The 21,857-nt window shown below is 36.9% G+C and overlaps 1 protein-coding gene across 3 annotated transcripts in view; it reads left to right on the forward strand.

The window, feature by feature from the left end:
* The window catches only part of eng (endoglin), a 46,929-nt gene extending 27,349 nt beyond the window's left edge, over positions 1 to 19,580 (forward strand). The window contains exons 5-15 of one of the 3 annotated variants that reach the window (XR_004577424.2): positions 2,557 to 2,719; positions 2,944 to 3,100; positions 3,209 to 3,308; positions 4,458 to 4,644; positions 5,555 to 5,691; positions 5,946 to 6,179; positions 8,270 to 8,345; positions 14,020 to 14,127; positions 14,242 to 14,325; positions 14,459 to 14,506; positions 15,501 to 15,667. Coding sequence is in view for 2 of the 3 variants with exons in the window: in XM_034300651.2 (XP_034156542.1) it covers positions 2,557 to 2,719; positions 2,944 to 3,100; positions 3,209 to 3,308; positions 4,458 to 4,644; positions 5,555 to 5,691; positions 5,946 to 6,179; positions 8,270 to 8,345; positions 14,020 to 14,127; positions 14,459 to 14,506; positions 15,501 to 15,622 (1,332 nt within the window). In the remaining variant the exon portion in view is untranslated. Of the gene's footprint in view, positions 1 to 2,556; positions 2,720 to 2,943; positions 3,101 to 3,208; positions 3,309 to 4,457; positions 4,645 to 5,554; positions 5,692 to 5,945; positions 6,180 to 8,269; positions 8,346 to 14,019; positions 14,128 to 14,241; positions 14,326 to 14,458; positions 14,507 to 15,500 lie in introns of all 3 variants that reach the window. The other 2 variants (XM_034300651.2, XM_034300652.2) reach the window with 2 other exon arrangements.
* Positions 19,581 to 21,857: the final 2,277 nt, after the last annotated feature.

The following is a 21,857-nucleotide window of genomic DNA, read 5'->3' on the forward strand; positions in this document are numbered from 1 at the left end:
GTGATGAAGCGGAGTTACTGTTACCACACCAAAGTTGATTATTTTCCTATAACAGCATGACCTGAAGTGTTTTATACCTCTCATAACACAGCGATCTGCCAGCGATTACAATTTTTAATTTATTACAGTGTCACATGTACTTTTCATTCATCTATCGTTACTTAATGCTGTGGAACATCTATGAAACATACGTTATAGCAGCTATGGAACAGTCGTTCCATCACCAGCCTCTGTTTTACTCTCTCTTGAAATTAATAAGACAAAAAAAACACAGCTTGTCATGTCGTCATGTTACAGAGAAACCGCAAAAACTCCTGACCTGAATTCCTTCATTATCACAAGTAACCAAAAAACCCAAAACGATATCAGTTCAAACATTTGCACCTCCCTTTACCAATGTGTTATAAATATTTTGCGATAACTTCACCCACATTTCTACTTTAAAACAGCCTCCGAACTTTTTTTTGAACTTCTAACTTTTGGATCCTCAATATACCACTGAAAAACCATGGGGACGCAATCTTTTGCACTCAGCTACAAAGCTTTGTTTCTACTGATCTTGTGATGATTTAGACACGCAGTTTGCACCGTGCTAGACTGGTAGCTATAAACTTGTGTTTGCAATGCTAGCTTTATATCTCCGGTGCAAAACCAAACACGTCTGAGCTGATCGACTGTTGAGGAAAGGTTTAAAAACTTTTCCTGTTCTTTTATGAATGTGAGATAAACCTCTGCATAGTGAAGTTAAGTTATATAAATTCTTATAATCAAACATAAATAATCAAGCAAAGTATGCTCTTATTGCTAAACTGTAATTTCCGTAACACATCCGTGACCCACGACCTTCGGTTTTGTTTTTCTTTGTATTTTAATTTATATAGTTAATTATTTAATGGACCATGTTGTTAGTGTTGATGTTGATGCTGATGCTGCGTCCCAATTTACCTAATATCCATCCTAAATAGTATCCGAGATTACAATTAGTGTGTCCCAAATCATAGTATGTTGAAATGAGTATCCCAGAGGTACCCGGATGGTCTAATATTTCTGGTAGATTTCCAAGTGTGGATCCATGGACACTTTTTGAGCTAATATTGCCCACAAGTCCTTGCGTGAGGGAGGCGGAGTTTTGTGACGGTTTGCCTCGCCAAACTCAACCTGCAAACATGGCAGACGAGTGCATCATCGGTTTTGCGTCTACAGTATTTAAGTGTAAGAATATAAATGTTAAGCACTAACCAAAGTTTAAAAAGCTGAAATGCAACGAGGAGTTTGTTTACGGTGACAGTAACTAGGCAACAATGAGTACTTGCATACTCTTTTGCTACCCACTCAGAAGTATGTGCCTTTTCTTCACAAAAAGAGTACATACTTTTAGTGCATAGTATAAGTGGCCGAATTGGGACAAAGCATGAGTATATTCTTGACTCTGGAATTCGGCTCAACTGGAATTCTTTGTCTTCCATTTATTTTTCCGCCACACGGGGAAGGTCTTGTGTCGACAGTAGCGTGTGCGTCCATATTTATCCACACACTGGGTCAGATTCCAGCCGCCCGGACTGACGCACACAGTTAAAAAGGTCTCATTTCCTGTCCCCAGCCAGGAAGCGAAGGAAGCAGCATGGCACCAGAGAGGTTGCAACTCAGCGCATGGACGCTTTACCATGATAAACACTGGAACAGAGAAAGGGCGAGAGAGACTGAGAAAGAGAAGGATAAAGAGAAAGAGAGAGAGTGAGAGAGGAGATGATAAATGCACTGAGCAAGTTTCTTTAAAGGAGACTTTATTTTTGATGCTAAACAAGAGGACCAGTCGCTCCTCCTGGGAAGCTCAGAGGAAGTCGACTCATTGTGTAATCCTTAAAGTATGAATGAATAGAAATGTGAATCGGTGGATCTGAATCTGAATCACAGTGGATCTGAATCACTTCTGACTGATACTTTCCAACTCTACTGCTTTGGAGAAATGATATAGCTGCAGTTACAACATTTGGTGCATGAACTGAATATTTTTGTATAATATGCCATATTGTTTCTACTCATAAAGCAAAGGTTATGCAAAAATCACGAGACACCCATTTGGTATTGTTTTTCCGGGAGGAGTGATACTCCACTAATTACACCACTTTGCCCATTTTCAAATTAGCATACTTTTATAAAGTATACTGCAGCCTATTTCTCATAGAAGTATACACTGTGGGAAAATTATCATGTTGTAACGTATACATGGAAATCGCCATGTTTTCTCTCTGCTGTCAGTCAGAGCGATACCAGCCAATCGTCAGCGTCTGTGAGCTCATATATGCGGAAGAGGGCGGATAGCGCCTTCCTTCGAGCGTGTTACGCTCCCCGTGACGTGGTATGAGCAGCAGTTTGAAAGATGCGGTTGGCTGGCTGGCTTCACGTGTCTCAGAGGTTGACGTGCCTTATGATAGAGGAGAGCTGACTGGTGGGTGGGAATTGGTCAAGACTAAATTAGGGAAAATATCAGAGAAAAATCCACAAAAAGAGAAGCAGACACAATTTACAAGGATGTCTTGTCTCTCTAATATTTAGGTGACGAACGAGACTTCGTTGTCGGCTATAAGGCATCAACTTCACAGGGCTCCGGCTGCTCAGGGCAGCGAGCTGATATCATGGGCAACAGAACAGTTTGGAGGAGTTTCATCCTTCACCACACTCCACGATCCGGTCAACATCACCTTCACCGGGATTAAAGGTACGAGCTCCCATCTAAAAAATTCTGATTAAAGAAAATACTCAAAATTATAATAATAATAAAAATAATTCCACAGATGTTCACATATTAAGAGCACATTTAGTTTTTTTATATTTATTCATGCTCCTCAAAAAAATAAAATTGGCCACTCTTTGTGAGTTAAAGGCAAAAAGTGTATTGTTATGGTTAACACGTGACGAGAATTCTCCCTCCTCTCGTCTCAGGAACTCCGTTAGCGTCCCCCTGCCAGCTGAGGTGGGAAGTACCGATGAGGAAGAAGTCTCTGATGGTCCAAAGTGAAGGGAATGCAGTTAAAAATTGCTTGTTCAATTCTCAGGACGAGCTTCACATCATCAACATCCCGGATCACGTCGGCATCAGGTGATCAGCCTCGTGTCAGATGTTCATCTCACATCTCATCACAGTAGGCATTCAGGGTAGATTTATCACTGCATATTTATTAAATACACTCGTACTCATGGATCACAGGAACGTCTCAGTGAGTGTGGTTCCATCTGACGTGAAGCTGGTCCTAAGGGGTCCGGCTGAAACCTTCTGGAGGGTCAATGCTCAAAGGGTCTCCTTCGTGGTGAGTGAAGAACATCACTCATGATGTCCCCCAGTGTCACTCTGCACATTAATTATTTCTTTAATTACAAATCAATATGTGACAAATGAAGTAACTGCTTCATTAATGTATTTATTACAGATTAATTAATGAATTTTAAAAATCGCAAAGTGACATTCCCGAAGGAAATAATTTTAACAATCTCAATGTGACATTAATTAGTTAATTAATTAAATAAACATAAAAAAAATAAACATAAAACATAAAAACATAATTATATATTAAGATACTTTCTTGGTGATTGAACATAATCCACAAGAGCGTCACTTTGCAAATTTGTTTATTATTTATTTATTACAAATTAATAATTTACTTTTCATTTTAATGAATGAATGAATTTTTTTATTACAGATTAAATAATTAATTAAATTAAAATATGTAAACTGACAGTCATGAATTATTTAAATTAAAAATCTCAAAGTAGCATTAATTAATTATTTTATAAAACATAAAAAAATGAATTAATGTTACTTTCCTGGCGAGTGAACATAATCTACCAGAATGTCATTTTTGCAAATTTGCTTATTAATTATTTATTACAATTAAATTAGTAGTGAGTGATTTTAATTAATGAATTTTTTCCTTTATGACAAATTCTGACAAATTCAATCATTTATTAATTTAAAATTTTTAATTTCTTAAATCACAGACTTAATTCTTTTTTTATTTGAAAAATGACATTCATTAATTTATGAAACATGAATAAATTAAATTCGTATTTCACATTGTGATTTTGAAAAATTGAGTTATTTAGTTTTTATTTCTTTATTTGTTATTGATTGATTGATTGATTGATTGATATATTGTGTCACTGGAAGACTTTCAGATTTTTATGGGTTATCAATGACCTGTAGTGGCTTTCTGTTTGTGTTGGGATTTTGATGGATTAATCAGTCATAAGAAATATACCTTATATTCTAATATACACTTTAATATAAGTTCATGTTTATAATTGGGGATTATGTTGGTTTTACTGGAATTTGATGGCAGTTCCATGTGCACTTTATGTGAGTCCCATAATCATTCTGAGGGAGGTTCTGAGGGAGTGTGCTGAATTTTTTTATGCTTACGTTACTTCTTATATGTGTATATTCCTTCCTGTTTGTGTAGTCTAACGGTGTGGTCCAGTTAAGTGGTCTGACCATGAATAAGACGATGATCCTCTCTGACAGCGACACTGAGCTCAAGAGTCAGGCATGCAGTTATTTTAAGAACAAATCAATCAGCAGCTACACGAAGATTCAGCTGAACGGCCCAATGATCATGATCAGGATCGGAAAGAGAGAACACACTAAAGGTAAAACCCCAGTGATTACCTTAACGATTTAAATTCAGGAGGTTAAAGGTGAAGTCTGTCATTTTTAAGTGTTTCTAGATGTGTAGTAATCATAAAGTTTGATAAATACCTCAGAAAAACTGTTTTTTTTAATATTGCCATGTAGTCAGTGTAGGTTGGGGATTCATTTTCAGGATTTTATTATGTTTTTCTGGCCCGTAAATTAGCTCCGCCCTCAGCTAAACAGCTCCACCCCTTATTACTTACAGAGCATGGATTTATACCTTACTAATTTATCAATTAATTTTCCATTAAGACTGCTTATGTATGTACATATGTATTTATTTAAAGTAACTTAATTGATGTAAACGTTAAATTAATATTAATACATAGTTGAGAAAATCAGACTAAAAGGCAAATTGTCATTGCACAAAGCTGATTGGTTGGTTGGCGTCATTGCTAAATCGGCTTAAAAACGATATTTTATATATAGTTACAAAATAAAGTTAAAATGTCCAGAAAGGCATTTGAACAACTGAAAATTGTAAATAGAAAAAAAAATATTTGTGCTATCACTTGGAAGGTGAAAATAAAAAATTAATTCATAAAAAGTTCTTTTCACATAGCCAAAAAAAAAAGCACAGGTTTAATTTTCATTTAAACTAAAAAAACTATGCCTATGTATAGTAATGAAGTATTGCTGAAGTACTTTTCACTTCTGGTTCTAAGAAACACTGATGATGCTTATTATTTTCTCTCTACGTTAGTTTGTGTGTAAATGTCACACATGTGGCTAACAGTTTTAGATATTCCAGATGACTGTCTTGCTTAATGACTCATTCTGAAGTTTAGTTAAGTGTGAATCAGAGATAAATATAGAGTAGACGTACACAACATGGCCTTTAGGGCTTTTATTTCTGTCTCTGCTTAGTGGCCGAGAGAGTTGAGGTGAAGACCACAGAGTCTCCTCCGTCTTTCACCTGGATGCAGTTGTTCACGTCTCCCGAATACACGGTGGAACTCGATCCCAGCACCAAAGTGCAGACCAACAAGAAGATCTACGCTCAGGTAATAAACTAAAAAAACAATGTTTTTGAGTTCCTTTCTGTCGTTATTGAACTATTTATATATATATATAAATTGTTTTGGATCTATTGCTATACGATTCAAATGTGACCCAGCTGTAACCTCTTGGCAGAGGCAGCCAAATTTTCATTTAAATTCTCCTGGTACTTTGAGATACATAGAGCAAATATCTGAAACATATTCATCCTTGTTTTTTTTTTTTTTTTTTTGCATTTTCTTCTATGTTATTCTCGCAGGTCTGGAGTTTGGTCCATGGAGATTTGGACCTAAATATCAGAGTGAGGTCGTGTTTGGCGCGCTCCAAAGACCCCCAGTCGGTGGAGAAGAGAATCTCCTTTAAAACGGAACCGTGCTCGGCGTGCCACAATAACACCAGGTTCAGCTTCTCCCTCGACGGGCTGCAGGATATGCCCTCCAAAACCTGGGAGCTTCAGTGTCACATCAGCCACTGTACCAAGCACCTCAACCCAGTAGGTGGCTTTCAGTGCTGCGAAAATTTAGCCTATGCTCACACTAGCGAGCGACAAGACTCTTGTGTCTCGCATGTAGTGTCTGCTTGTAGGCGTGGCCTGTCCAGGGTTTTTTTTAGTTCCCATGAGGAACGGTAGTAGCCAAAATATATAATCTACAGCTAACTCTATGACTGACACATATCACTTTTGTTTAAAATGTATTTAAGGTTGATTTCCACGTTTGGTGCTCAGCTTTGTGTTAGCTTCTTTGGCAGTGCAAGTTAGCTACATACTAGCTACTTACTAGCTACCTACATTCACCAGAGGCAACAACAATCTCTGCTACTTCCTTCCATGCTTTATTTTTCTTCATTATTTTTCCTCTAAACACATTTAATGAGAGGTTGTCTAAAACCACATTATAAGTTTTGCTTCCATTTTTGTGCGTCAGACAATAAACTGGAACTATAAACAGGAACAGGTAAAAACTAAAGATGTGAGTGAGGGACTGAAGAAACCTCGGACCACACACGCCATACAGTTGGTCTGAGAATGGATACAGTTGAGAAAATCTTGTTTCAAATGTCGTAGGTAGAAAGAGAACAGTTGCATTTTCACTTGCTAGCCTAAACATAGGGTTATATATAGGGTTGATAAATAGGAATGAGCTAGAGAGCTAATGATAGGTTGCAACCATGTGGCTAAAAATCCTCTTCGCTTCATTCAAAAGGTATTTTCTCTGAATTCTTGTTTAAAATTAGAAATCAGGCATCACAAGATCTGTAAATTTGCAAGCAACATAAACACATAAATGGCACTGAGACATGAAACTATGTTTACACACAGTCTAATAATCCATTAATAAAAACGCTCATATAAATAAAATCATAATACAGTAAACCGATAGAGGCCAGTCCAAATGAAACCAAATCCAAATTTCTCTTCAGTTAAAGAGGATGGGTTAATAACCATTAAATAATCAGTTAAGTAGAAAAATAATAGCCATGTAAACGTTTGTGTTTGATGACTTTCACGATCTGAGTCCTGTTTTGTGTATGTGTTGCGTATGTGAAACATTTCAGCGTAAACATTTTGCGTCACGATGTGCTCCTCGTTCAGTGTAACTGTCATGTAAGAAAACGCAGGTTATGTTACAGATACAATGAAGAATAATAATAAAGAATAATCGCATTTGAAATTCGTCATTCAGCGAGGATGTGGAACTTACTCATAAAAAAAGAGGGAAATACTTTAATAAAATGTGGAGTTTTTTGCACAGTTATTCCCAGACAATGGCTGTTAATGTTTGTTAAATTAGAAGATGAGTAAAGGTGTATTACAATGTACCAATGGATAATGTTTTATGTACATTTTATGTTAGCTTCAACAAACAGAGTGCCATTGTTCCTGAATGTTGTGCAATTATGATATACTGAGCATCACGAACTCTTCTTTATGCTGTCTGTTCTTTATGCGGTTTACTAATTACACTCGACTAAGGAAAAATTGTTTAAAACACAAGCAGCATGATTAAAAATCTGAACAGTTGTTATGGTAACTGAGACTAAACCTCACTCCTCGCATTTGCATAACTTTGGATGGAATTGTATATAGCGTACGTGTAAACAGAGATTTTATACAGACAGACCAGTTTAGGATCCATCTAAATATTATACATTCTTCAGAGACTGCAATCCAAATAAATTCATTTGTATTGGTGAAAACCTTTGCATGTAAACAATAAGCACTGTCAGGCAGAAAAAAGGAACCAAACCAAAGCGACATGCTTTTTTTGTTACCATGGTCACCATCTGATCTAATTCAAGCCACTTTGGAGAGATTTTGTGCTCGGGTCACGGCTGCTTTCAAAAGAGAGCGAGCACTCTGACCAGAAACAATTACTCCAGAAAGCTATTCTTACAAAATCACCCCAAAGTGAATTTATTAATGCATAGTAGTCAGTAATCAGCAGTTATTATATATAAAACAAAATCTCAAGCCACCTGCTGACCAATCAGAATCCAGCGTTTGACTAGTGGTAGAAAAATGAGACATGAAAAAGAATTGTCTGCTGAACTAAGATTCATATAATGTTCCATTAAATGTTGATTCTCCAGGATTGTGCAGAACCGCAGCTCGTGAAGAGGAACGTGCAAGTCACCCCGTCGTACGTCCCACCACCCGGTGAGTAAATGAACCAGTCCAGACATATTTAACTGTTATTCAGATCTTCCACATTGCAGGTTTCACTTCATTAAGCATTGTTTGTATTTTATTTTTCCTTGCTATTATATTTGCACCATTTGCTTCGATAACAGCCAGGCCAAATTTGTGTTCCAGTGCTAATCAGGCAGTTCAGTGAATTTTCTTCTTGGGGAACAAAGTGTGTTATGTGCCAAAAAACACACGGGGGAAAAAGTACAAATTTCTCCTAGAACTTTTCCACATATTGTACTGTTACAACCTGGAACTGAAATGAACTTAACTGGGATTGTCTGTCCTGAATCTACAAAAACAGCTCATAAAAATGAAGTGGGGAAAAATCTATATAGTTTGCAAAATTAATAACAAATAAAAAAATTTTAAAGTTATGATTGCACAAGTATTCACCCCTAAATTGCACAAGTATTCACCCCTAAATTGCATAAGTATTCACCCCTAAATTAGTTACCAAGGGTTACTTACATGACACTACCACCACCATGCTTCACAGTAGGGATAGTGGCCTAAGGGATGACTTTGCTTTGATTTATTGATATATTGATGCCCAAACTACACAATGTCAGTGTTACTGCTGTGGTTAGATTGAACCACCAACCAAATAATATCTGCTCAGTGATGCTTCTTCATCAGTATTAATGCAGATTGAGCTCCATATTTGGAGTGGATAGAGAAGGTCACTAAGACCTTATGAGACCACTATATGTCTTTTCTCTAGGAAGGTTTTCTAAAATGCTCGTGGAAACATCTTTCTCACAAAATAGTCGCATGTGCCATTTTTTCCTAATATTCCGTTATGCCTCCTCTCGCCTTCATAAGACCACCAACCCTGTCAGGTAAGGATTCCAGCAGTGTGTTGAGACAGTTTCTGTCAGTTGTAGTCCACTCTTCCACTGACTGAATGAAATTCAACTGAAGTTCAGAACTGAGCAGGTGTTTCAGCTGATGTTCCAAATAACCCCACAAAATTTCCGAAGCAGTGATTCTTGAAGTGGCGTCCAGCAACTCCCAGGAGTTTGAGAAGCATCATGAGGAACACACACGGTGCTAATTTACACCTGGTTTTAGTAGGAGAATAAAATTTCACACAATACTGACCCAAAGTTTAGTCCATTGAAGAGAGTGTGTAATCAGACGCACTTCTCATGGTGCATAAACTGCACATTTAAGCTTGTACATGTCATCCATCACACACAGATTTGGCTCTATGCATGCTACAGTCATTATCCTGGAGCGTGGGTGTGTAAGCGTTGCATTCTGCTTGGACACAAGACAAAAAGCAAAGCTCAGAGACTAGCCAACAAACTGACTGTCTGATTTTATTAAATTCCATTCATCGTGCTGCACAAACTATTGATAAGTTGCTGCTGTGGGTGGAGACGACTCATGTTTTTTCTCTGGAGGGGATGTACCATCTATCAAACCTGCCATATACAGTTTACTCTTCACAAAAAAGGGCTCCTTGGCTGGTTAAGTGGCAGTTTAAGGTTCTTCTTAAAGGGTTCTACATTTTTCTACACTTTCTTAAACTCATTGTTTTACACCCTTAAAAGTTTTAAGTAGACAGAGTGTTCTCCTATCATAAATGGTTCCAAGGAGAACCCTTTTGTTTGGAAGAACCCTGAAGGACTTCTAGAGGCAGAAGCTGAAGCAGAAACAGATATTTTCTAAGAGTGTATGTATTAATTGAGTAAAGGTGTGGTACAAACCCTTCGATCATTTTTTTTTCTTAACAGTGGCCATTTTCTTAATCATCGTGGTACTTGGTGCACTCGTAGCAAAAAAAAAAAGGATCTTTAATGGTTCATTAGCTAATCAAAGTTCTACTTGGACTCCTTTACGATATTGAAAAACAAGAGTTTCTCCCTTAAGGGTTCAAAAGTTTCTATGAGTATAATAAGAAAACCTCTGGTATAAGGTTTTTGGGGACACGTAAAAGTTCTAACCCAACAACAGAGTGATTTATCTGTCATTGTTTTTTTTTTTTTAATTTAATTTTTTTTAACTTTTATGAGGCAGTAAACCCTTAACAGGGGTTTCTCTTACAGAACCTGTGAAGAACCCCTTTTCCCAAGAGTATATGTGTATTTTCTTCTTGGCACCTAGAACCTAGAATTTAGCTAAACTGTCATGATACATGGTGCTATTAGAAAAACAGGGTTCTTTAATGGTTCATGGATGATTAAGGGTTCATAGCTTCATAAAAGATAAACCATATGATAGGGAAACATTATGTTCCACATAGAACCTTTAAGTGTTCCTCCAGAGGGACAGCTACCCGTTTAGTTCCCTTAAGGGTAATACATTTTCTGCAAGTGTAATAAAGAAACATCCTGCTGTAGAAAATGTTTAATGATCAATGTTTAATGATCCACTAGAGGGACAAATTAGGTTTATTTCAGACAAATCACTTCATTTTTAAAGCAGATGGCGTGTAAAGAGTTAATGGTTCTCCTCTGGCGCTGAAATGTTTCAGCCGCTGACGTAAACAGTCGTCATGGAGCTGAGGTCAGGATGTGGCCGGGTTCATAGGAAGGCCTGTTCGCTGACCTTGTGGCTGTAATCAGAAAATAATGAGTCAGTGGGGGATTTATTGTGTCCCGGGGCCTGGAGCGCGTGGCTGTCCAAACACACGCCATTGTCAGAGACGCAAAAAAAAGCTGGATGCTGTTGTTCTTCAAAGCGGGAAGAGAGCCCGTGGGCAGACGAGTCAGGAACGAGTAGCGCATTCCTCACCTCCATCCAGGAGGAAAGCCCATTATATTTCACTTTGCACCTTCATTAAAAAAAAATCAAGAAAAAAAAGAGGAAAAGGGAACTGACACTGGGTCGCGTCTTTTTCGCTACACGAGCAAAACCCTCGGCTTGGCAGCGCTGTTATTTTTTCCTGCTGTGCTCTCAGTTTTAATCACGAAGAAGGACACGGTTTCTTCACAACAGCTTGTGCTCCTCACGCCACGTCCTTCCATCATCATGGCCTGAGGATGCTCCATAAAAGACAGGAGACATGACCGGAAACATTCGTCTCTCCGCTTGTCCACAAGGCTACAAATCCTCAGGCCATTATTAATACACGAACAGCAGATGACTAGCTCTGTTTGTTATTTAGAAGGGTGTTGGACAGGAAGTGACTCCTGCAGACCATCTTTCCTGTTTGGACTTGAACTTGTCCCGACCACCTGCGCCATTCTTTCCTGTCTCTGTTTGATCAGCTTTGTTTTTTTTTTTTTCCTTGAATAACACCGATGTTTTTGTGACAGCATTTCTGCCATGGTGCAGCGGGAAAACAAACAAACAAAAAAAAGGTGGTGATTTAAAAACAAAAGCTTTTCCTGGATCAGTGTTCCTTTTACCCAATCAGACGTCATCGCCGTTCGTAATTTATATAAGCAACATTTATTTGACTATATTTAGTTAGTCATTTATGCCCAAATTAGCACTAGCTAACATTAGCTTATCTAGACATTACCTAGCACAGTGAGTTAATGAGTTAGCTATGAATACAGTACTAAGAGAGTTTTCACTGAAACTAACTTACTTAACTAACTTAAACTTAACTTACTAAAATGAACTTAACCCTGATCTCATGACCAACATGTAAGAATTTAAATGACCAGATGTTGGGTGATTAGGTCTTCATCAATTTTACACAAATAAAGTCACGACAAAAGGTACAAATATTAACCCCACCCCCAACCATGCCCTCTATCTAACCCCGCCCCTACTCTATTCTTAACTGAACTCAAAATTACTCCGTTAACAATTTGTAAGTATTTAAACGAACGAAGTGTACGTGGTTAAAGTTTATTTGAGTTCATGCAAATTAAGCCATAAGAAAAATATTAACCCCACCCCTAACCATGGCCCCTACTGGAACTCCAGCCTCTGCTCTAACTTTTGTAACTTTTTATACGAATTGAAAATAAAGCTAAAAGAATAGTAACTAATATTAGCCCCTCCCCTATTTAACCCCATGCCCACGCTAACTCCACCCCAGTCTAACTTTAATCTTCGTAACTTTCCATACAAATCTAAAAATGAAGCTACAAGAAAAGGTACCAATATGAAACATGTGCCAATTTTAACCACACATCCCCATTCGAACCACACCCCCACATGAACCACACCCCTATTCTAATTCCAATATTTAGAATTAGCTAGCGTGAGATCATGTCTAGTTTCACTAGTTTCCAAAAAAAACCAAAAACTTTTACTTTTTTCTTTTAAATACCTGGCTCTGCTTCATTTGAGCTTTTCAGGTAATATTTTGCTGCACCAGTTCCACATTTCATTTTGACACCATATGCCCAGCTTTCACTTAATTATCACTTCTTTCTCCACCTCTGCATGTTGATTGGTTAACTTCAGGAGCTATTTGAAGAAGTCACGTATTTCAGGTATACCACTGACATACAACTGCTGTAAGGGCAGAACTGAAAACCTCGCTCTAAGCAGTATTGTTTGCCCTCCTGCTTAGTTTTTTGTTTTTTCTCGCTGAGCTCAGAACGGAAGAGTAATCAGTCAGCGCAGGTCTTCAGGGAGCAGAACCTGCTGAACCTGCTGACTTTCGCCACATTGCAGGTGTTAAATACATTGGTTCAGCACACTGGACAACACGTTTTTGTTTTTCTTCCTGTTAAAATCTGCAACCTCGAATGTAAAGAGATGTCCTGTGCTATATTCCGACGCGGAAAAGTCTAAAAAAAAGTCATCTCCACAGAGTTGAACAAACATTTCTCCTTTCCTTATTTACTTCTTCTGCAGTCAGTGGAACTTCACACACTTCAAATCCCATCATATCGCTGAATCGTAGCTAAAACCGGTGTAAAAATTAATGAAGGAAGCGATTAAGAAATGTCCAGATTGAGAGAGAAGCAGAAAAAAAAACAGCAGGTACATACATTTAATCATTTAAAAATGATTAACAAATAAATTAAATTAAATATAAAAGGAAAAAGTGCAGAGTGACAGATAAGGAGACGAACGTATTTAGATACGGATTTGATCATTGAAAATAATTTAAACAGAAAATAAAAAAAAAACTGAGAAAATAAAATGAATCTTTTTAAACATTTAAAAATGTGTTAATAAACAATAATTTATTGTATAAATATTAAATAATATGTGCTGACATGAATTTAATAATAAATAAATATATGTTATATATGTGCTGACATGAATTTAATCATTTAAAATGGATTAAATAGAAATGTAAAAGAAAAAAATGTATACATTTAAATATTTTGGTAAAATTTTTAAAATAAATTAGTAAATTTGCCAGTTGACAGATGAGTGGACAAATTATTGATACATACTACATATGATTATTATAAAATTATTTAAACAGAAAATAATACACTGAGAATAGAATAATTTGCAATAAAGCATTTGTGTTTTGTTTTTGTTTTTGGCTTCATTGCTAGTTATTATTATTTTTTTTTTTTACTGTAGGTACAGTATATTGCTGGCAGTTTGTTCACAAACCTAATTATTGTAATACTTGTTGTGTATCATAGAAATTTCTCAGAGAATCATGGTATGATATTTCTGTCAGAAACAGAAGCACTTTGCTAACATGTCCAGTAGGTATCCAGTGTGATCTTCTTATTAACAATAATTCATGTCTGCGCTGTTTCAGATTCGTGTTTTGAGTTCAGCCTGCAGTCGGTTCTGGGCATCGCCTTCGGAGGATTCCTCATCGGCGTCCTGCTCATCGGCGCTCTCTGGTTCATCAAAATCCGCACAGGTGAGCAGAACACCTCCGTCCCGCACGCTCTACCACGCTGTACGCTTTGCTATTGATTATTAGAGAAAGGCCATGTGACGAGTGTGTGAGCAGGAACCATCTCTGCTCCTTTAGCTTATGAGGGAAGAGGCCTAAAGGGCGGCGAGGGCGACCTTAACAAGCCTCGAGATGATTTGCCGCTAGAAATAAGATGAAACAGTTAAGTAACAGCAACACTTTTCATCGGATTTCACCTGCTTGTGAGGAAATGGACGAGGACATTAGAGACGTGTATGTGTGACGTGTCGATGTGTGACGTGTAACTCACGTGTGGCGTGTTTGGGTGTTTCAGGTAAACCCGTCGCTCTGGGTTTTGGCTCCACAGGGACCTTCTTCTCAGGTACAAACACAACACAAGGCATGATATGTCCCGATTCACACCACACTGCTGCTGAATTCTGGATTCTGATTGGTCAGAAGGTGTTAATTCATTTTCTCTAACAGCAGCTCTGACAGTAGTGCAGCAGTAAATCACAGTTATATTAAAGCGCTCGTTCTTATACATTATTGTTTCTATAGTAACAGCTAACAGCTGTAACTAACAGCTGCTTTGTAACAGTCAGGAAAAGCTGTAACATGACAAGCTGCATTTTTTTTGCCTTTTTTTTTTTGTCTTTGTCTTTTGTGTTTATAGCTGCTGTCACAAAGTGAGAACAGGAACTTGTTTTGCAAACATTTAATGTAACTATAAAAGGATAAAAAATGTAAGGATTAAAAAAAGTGTTGTTCTTTAATGAATGGAAAATTGTAATAGTTACAAAACTTCTGTGAAATAAGAGGAATAAAACACCTGTTATAGTATGGGACATGTTGTTCTAAGAAAATAATCAACTTCTCTCTCACTCTGTCTCTCTTCCTCTCTGTCCTGCTGTATCTATCTATTTGTCTCTCTTTCTTTCTCTTTCTGTCTCTCTCTCTATCTCTCTCTCTGTCTCTCTCTCTCTTTCTATCTGTCTCCTTCTCTCTCTGTCTCTCTGTCTGTTGCTATCAACTCTCTCTCTCCCTCACTATCATTCTCTCTCTCTGTCTCTCTGTCTCTCTCTCTCTCTCTGTCTCCTTCTCTCTCTGTCTCTCTGTCTGTTGCTATCAACTCTCTCTCTCCCTCACTATCATTCTCTCTCTCTGTCTCTCTGTCTCTCTCTCTCTGTCTCCTTCTCTCGCTGTCTCTCTGTCTGTCGATTTCAACTCTCTCCCTCATCACTATCACTCTCAACTCTCCCTTCCTCAACTATCTGTCTGTCTCTTTCTCTTTATCTCGCTCCCTGTCTCTGTCTCCTCTCACTCTGTTGCTCTTTCTCTCTCTCTCTCTCTCTCTCTCTCTCTCCCTGTCTCAGGATGTCCATGCAGTCTGATTAAGCGTCATGCGGTGCCCACTAACCCGTCTCCCTCTGAGAACAGCAGTGCCAACGGCAGCATGAGCAGCACCCAGAGCACACCGACCAGCAGCATGGCATGAGCATGCTCAGAGAGGGACTCACACACACACACACACACACACACACACACACACACACAAACACAAACACACACACACACACAGACGAACAGGGCAGGGCTTTTTTCGTCTGAACGGGGAACTTTTTAAAACTCCGCCTCTGCAGCCACCCAGCATCAGGAAATCAGCGGGACAAAAAACCTTGCCTCGGTCCGAGACAGGAAAAACACAGCATATCCCCCAAGAACTAACAGGAAATTCACAGCATTCCTCTCGACAGATCGGAGGCACAATAAGACTCAAGGAGAAAAACACAGATCGAGCCGCTGCGACCTGCATCACCCCCCCTGATTAGGGCAAAAAAAAAAAAAAAAAGAAACTGTCGCAGTTCATGCACGCAAAGAGCCATCAGTTTCAAGTTTTTATCCACTATATATAAAATTCCTGCCTCTCCAGCCTCTGAGGACAAGTTTGGGAAAAGGCTACCTCTGCATTTATTTAGAGTACAGAAGGAAAAATAAAAATAGCTCCAGTTAGTCATGTCGTTTCTGATGAATCATATTTTCTCTGCGGGAATAATGTGGTTGTGTTGTACATTACTGTAAATGAAGTGTGTGTCACAGCTTCGAGTCGGAAAAGTCCGAGTCCTCCACCAAGATTCTACTGATCATACTTATATATATATATATATATATATATATATATTTTATTTACTTATATTAACCAGAAAAGCACTTTCGTTCATTTTTATTTGTATTGTTTTACTATTAATCTGCTTGTAAGTTTTTAAAATCTGAACAGTATTCCTGATGAAGCTTTCCTCATTCTCAGCATCTCCTCAATCGGCTTAACGTTCCCAAAATATCTCCTCCCAGCATCTCCTAAAGTTCAACACGAACCTTCTGCTACTTATTTCAGGGAAACAATTCAACTTTAAGTAGCTATTAATTAATAAATGCATAATTAATTCAGAAATAAATTTATACATGGGCATTAACTTCCCTTTTTTCATTTTACAGCAATAAGAAATATTTTTGTCTTTTTAAATATATTCTAATTTTATGTAAACTTAAAATGTTAAATTTACCAACAGACGAAATGTCTAAGTTTCAATTCTGCCGTTGATGATGTCAATCAGCACACACACACCCACACACACACACCCACACACACACACCCACACACACACACCCACACACACACGCACACGCACACACACTGCGTAAGTGCACACTTTCAGGCCCCCGTCACACTTTCCCCCTTTTATCTCTTTATTCTTTCTCTCTTTCTAATTTCTTTTTTATTCTTTTTTTACTTTCTCTTTCTTTCTCTGTAATTCTCCATATATATATATTTTTTTACTTTTTTGTTTGCCTTGTAACATGATTTCTGGTATATTAATGTTCATGATCATGGTTTACTAACACAAACTAACTGCAGTAGATGATATTTTCCCACACAGTGCATTTCTCTCACTATTTCAGTTTTACACTCTTATTTTTTAACTGCCATCTTAATTTTTGTCATTAATAACATGAATTTTACATATATCGTTAGATCTTGGTAGTGGACTGAGACTTTTATAGACTTTTTTTTTTATTTCCAAACCAAAAAAAAACTAAATAATTTGCCAGTTTATTATCTACAAAATTTGCAATATAGTATGTAATAAACTGGCAAGTGACTGTAAGAGCTAACTCAGTATTTTGTACTAAATATATTATTTGTATGTTTATCTTCCTGTTACAGTGTTACAGTAATGATCCTGGTTAGAAGAAAAGTTGTGTGTCTAAAGTGAGTCTTTGTGACGGAGGTGTGTGTTAGCGGTCAGACCGCATCGGTGAACCCTTTATAAACTGTGTATAAATGTAAAATGTCTCTTTCTGTTTCGTGTTGCTTTTTTGTGACCTCGTAATTTTTTTTTAAAATATAAGAGCAATAACCCTCGTATTCAGTAAGGAATCAGAAATGTGTGTGTTTCGGCTCAAGGACACGTCATGGAGGGGTCTGAGAACCAAAAACTGATTTTATTTCATCAAACACTTCAGTTTTTTTAAAAGTACATCATCTATTCGATTTTTTAGCTGATAAATCATGACTATCGCGTTCACGTCGTGTTATCGACATTTTATCAGATTTATTTTTGTGAAAAACATGAAATTCTTATAAAAGTCTACTACATTTATGACCTTTTGTAAATTATAAAATATAAAGTTGTTGTTTTCGCGACTCAGACCTCCTCTGTGTGTGTAAGTGAAAGAAATGAAATCACTCAAACCTCGATCCTTACACCATATAGCTTATTTTTTATAAAGGAATCAATTTGTACATCTAGATAAAGATAAGACTTTCTGTGAAGGCCAGCAATAAACATTCATAACATGTTATAATACATTTATAAGGGATTATACATAAATATACATTGTAATTATTTATTACAGTGTTTACGTAACAATACAACACTCCATGCTGTGCTTTTATAGGAAAATAATCAACAGGGTGGTGTATTGAAGTTTTTTTTTATTCCTCTTATACTACAGAAATTACACATTTTTATTTACTAGAAACCGACATGTACTTTTTTTTTATCCTTTTACAGTTACATTTAATGCTGTTGAACGTCCTGTTATTTATCACACACGTTATAGCAGCTTGTTATAAACAGTCGTTCCCTCATCAGCCTCTCTTTTTTTCTTTTATTGCAGTTAATAAGACAAAAACACAACCCTTGTCATGTTACTGTGAAATCGCAACGCGTAAACTCCTCTGTCCTGAAAGTTACAGCTTCACCTCTGACTGTTACAAAGCCACTCACACTGGAGACTCCTTCCATAAATGTTAAATAAACATCTCCTAAACATACCTAGGATTTTTAAAATCCGTTTATGTGTAGCGTCTGCCGTACAAGACCCTGTGAACGAGCCGTTACTAGAGAAACGATAAGGTGCGATCTGCAGCTGCACTACTGTCAGAGCTGCTGGTAGAGGAAATTCATCAACACCTTCTCAACATACTGCATTTGCAGTATTACATTTCACACAATTGGCTCAAGTTATTAAAACACATAAAGCAATACAGACAGAATAACAGATGTAAATATTTTAAAGTATATAATGTTTTAAAAACACTACTTAACAATTTATAATGTATAACAAACAAATGCTATATAAAGTGTAATGCATTTTAATACTTATAAGAGTGTATAATGCTTTATAAATGCTTTATAATGTTATATTTATGGCCTTCAGAGAAAGTATTATGAGATTTTATTTCTTTCTTTCTTTTTTCGCAGATGTGTGTGTGAAACTGATAGAGTGTGATGAAGAGGGTATTATAGACACTTAAAGGAACAATTCAGTGAAAAATCTTACACAGTGTCTCCTTCACGCCAAATACTAGTCTCTCAACCTCAAATGGACGTCTGCTACTCCTAACGTTTTTTTTTTTCTATAAGCATCCAAATATTTTCATCTACTTGCTTTAGACTAAATTGTTAAGCTTTGTAATATTAGTTTTTAAAATAGCAGAGATAATGGTTAAAATGATCCATTATGTGTTAGCTACATTCGAGAAAAAAAAAAGCAGTCAGTCATCAAAAATGTCTCTGCTGATGGACTACATTTGCCGCGAGAGGAAACTGTGTAGGAAATTGTGTGATTTTTCACTATAATGATCCTTAAAGTATAAAAAAATGCCACTTTGAGCCTTCGTGCAATACTGGAGGAATTCCTCTTTAATATCGACAGAACATTTAATGTGTCTGGATGTTATTTGTTTTGTTTTGTTTTTATATTGACTTAAATTGTGTTTTTTTTTTATATTCTCTTCTTCCTTTCGAGCCAATGTAAAATCAGTTGAGTTTTAGGAAACACTCGTGATTTCACCGCACAAACTCGCACCAAATGTTACGCATAATCAGTGTTTTTGGATTTCTTTATGCTCATAAAGCATCTGATTCAAATTAAACGAACCAAAAAGAGTGGGTGTGGTCATTTCAGCATCCTGTGCAATGTCACTATAAAATAGAGGGAAAAAAATATTTTTTAATATCGTGTTTGTGATTTGGTTTGAATTATAAGTGAGTCATATTTGTTGAATCATTTGACTCTTAGAAACATTTAATAAATGATTCATTTGATTCATTTGCATAAAAGCCAGTAACACAGGGTTTAAAGGAGCAGTTTGGCCAAAAGAGGCTACTGTAGCTGACATGTAATGGAGATTTATAGTCACTAGTTTAGAATTGTGAAAACTTTCTAAATCATCACATCCAATAAAAATGAATCAAATGTGTATGTTTTAAGTTTAAGGATGAATTCCACAGCAATGAAATACAAAGAGGCCATGTATAATACAAATGAAATACATTAAACATTGCACTTTCAATACAACTGACATAAAATGCAAATTTTAATACACTGTTAAAAGCCAAAAATATGTGCACCCCTGACCATCACACTCATATGTCTTTCCTCCCCAAACTGTTACCACAAAGTCTGAAGCACACAGTTGTGTAGAACGTCTCTGTGTGCTGCAGCATTACAGTTTCCCTTCACTGGAACTAAGAGGCTTAAACCTGTTCCAGCATGACAATGCCCCTGTGCACAAAGCGAGCTCCATGAAGACATGGTGTGTGAAGGTTGGAGTGGAAGAACTCGAGTGTCCTGCACAGAGCCCTGACCTCAACCCCACTGAACACCTTTGGGATGAACTGGAACACCGACTGAACCCCAGACCTCCTCACCAACATCAGCGCCTGACCTCACTAATGCTCTTGTAGCTGAATCAACACAAATCCCCACAGCCACGCTCCAACATCTAGTGGAAAGCTTCCCAGAAGAGTGGAGGCTGTTTTAACAGCAATGGAAGAATAAATCTGGAATGAGCTGTTAAACACACACATATATGTGTGATGGTCAAACTTTTGGCCTTATAGTGGATGTCTAGAAACAAAGAAATAATACTCATAGGATATCATCCTTTTATTCTACATTTTGTTCTCATGCAAAATTAACTGAAAATCATTACTGCAAAAATATTGGCACCCCATTATGTATTTAAAAAAGAATTCTATATGTAGTAATGAACGATTGTTTATTATTTCTGTATGTGTACTTCAGTATGTGCAGTTTTGATAGATGATAATCATAAATAAGAAATATCCCAGAAATGACTGTTAATTCAAATACTGTAAATATTGGCACCCCCCAATATCCCCTATGTAACTTCTAATTAAAAAAAAAAATCATAATAATAAACAGTTGCTTATTATTTTCATCCTAAGTATGTGCTAGATTATAATAATAAATCAAATAAAAAGTACCGGTTATTCAAATAATAAAAATATCTACTCTACACAAATTTTAATAAAAAAAATGAATCATAAAAATATTTGTTTTAAAATAAATTTTTACCAATAAATTACCACTAATAATAACAACAAATAATTGTTTTTTATTTCTGTTCTAAGGACATTCAGTTTTGCTAGATGATAATAATCAATAAAAAACAGAAATTCATCAAGAAAGGTCAAAGGTCAAGGATGACATCCTGGTACTGGTATTGGAAAGTACTGTATTTTCTATAACATTTACATTAATATTTATTTATTTGATTCAAATGAGTGATCGATCTGAGCACAGAGCTGCTAACAGTAATTCATTGTTAACAACATTCACATTAGCCTCGTAATTCCATCACAAAAGTAAAGAAACAAACTTCAGACACCAAAACATCTTGGTTTATCGAGTACATTGCTCTTAACTGAAACTTTTTTATATCTTGCATTTTTCTCTGAACTCTTGATGATCTCGTGTTGGCGTTCTGTAGCTTTTCTCCGTCACATGGGACAGAATGATGGAAGAGAACGCGGTGTCAGCTTCAAGTCGTCCTGTGTGTTATTCCAAAGACGTGACCTTGAGCCTCAGATAGTCCTGCCGTGTCCTGGTGGGAGGAAAAAAATGAGATAAACTTTTTAACCAAATATATAAAGTTAGACCGAATGTCAGAATGTAATCTGGCTGTTATGGCTTCAGATTAGAGTTTCCTCTGGAGGCTTTGAGACAGAAAGCAGAGATCTCAGCACGGCTGTGAGTGACCGTTCTCCCGTTTCACACACAGATAGAGCGCTGGAAAGGCCTGGGAGTGCAGACAGAGACCCAAACCCAGGACCCAAAGAGGGGGCGATTATCATTCTGCCTTTATTTTCCTCAGACAAATCTCCATGTTTTATTGAAACATAAATATACACACCCAG

Source organism: Pangasianodon hypophthalmus, chromosome 27 (genome assembly GCF_027358585.1).
Source record: "Pangasianodon hypophthalmus isolate fPanHyp1 chromosome 27, fPanHyp1.pri, whole genome shotgun sequence".
NCBI classification, from domain to species: domain Eukaryota; kingdom Metazoa; phylum Chordata; class Actinopteri; order Siluriformes; family Pangasiidae; genus Pangasianodon; species Pangasianodon hypophthalmus.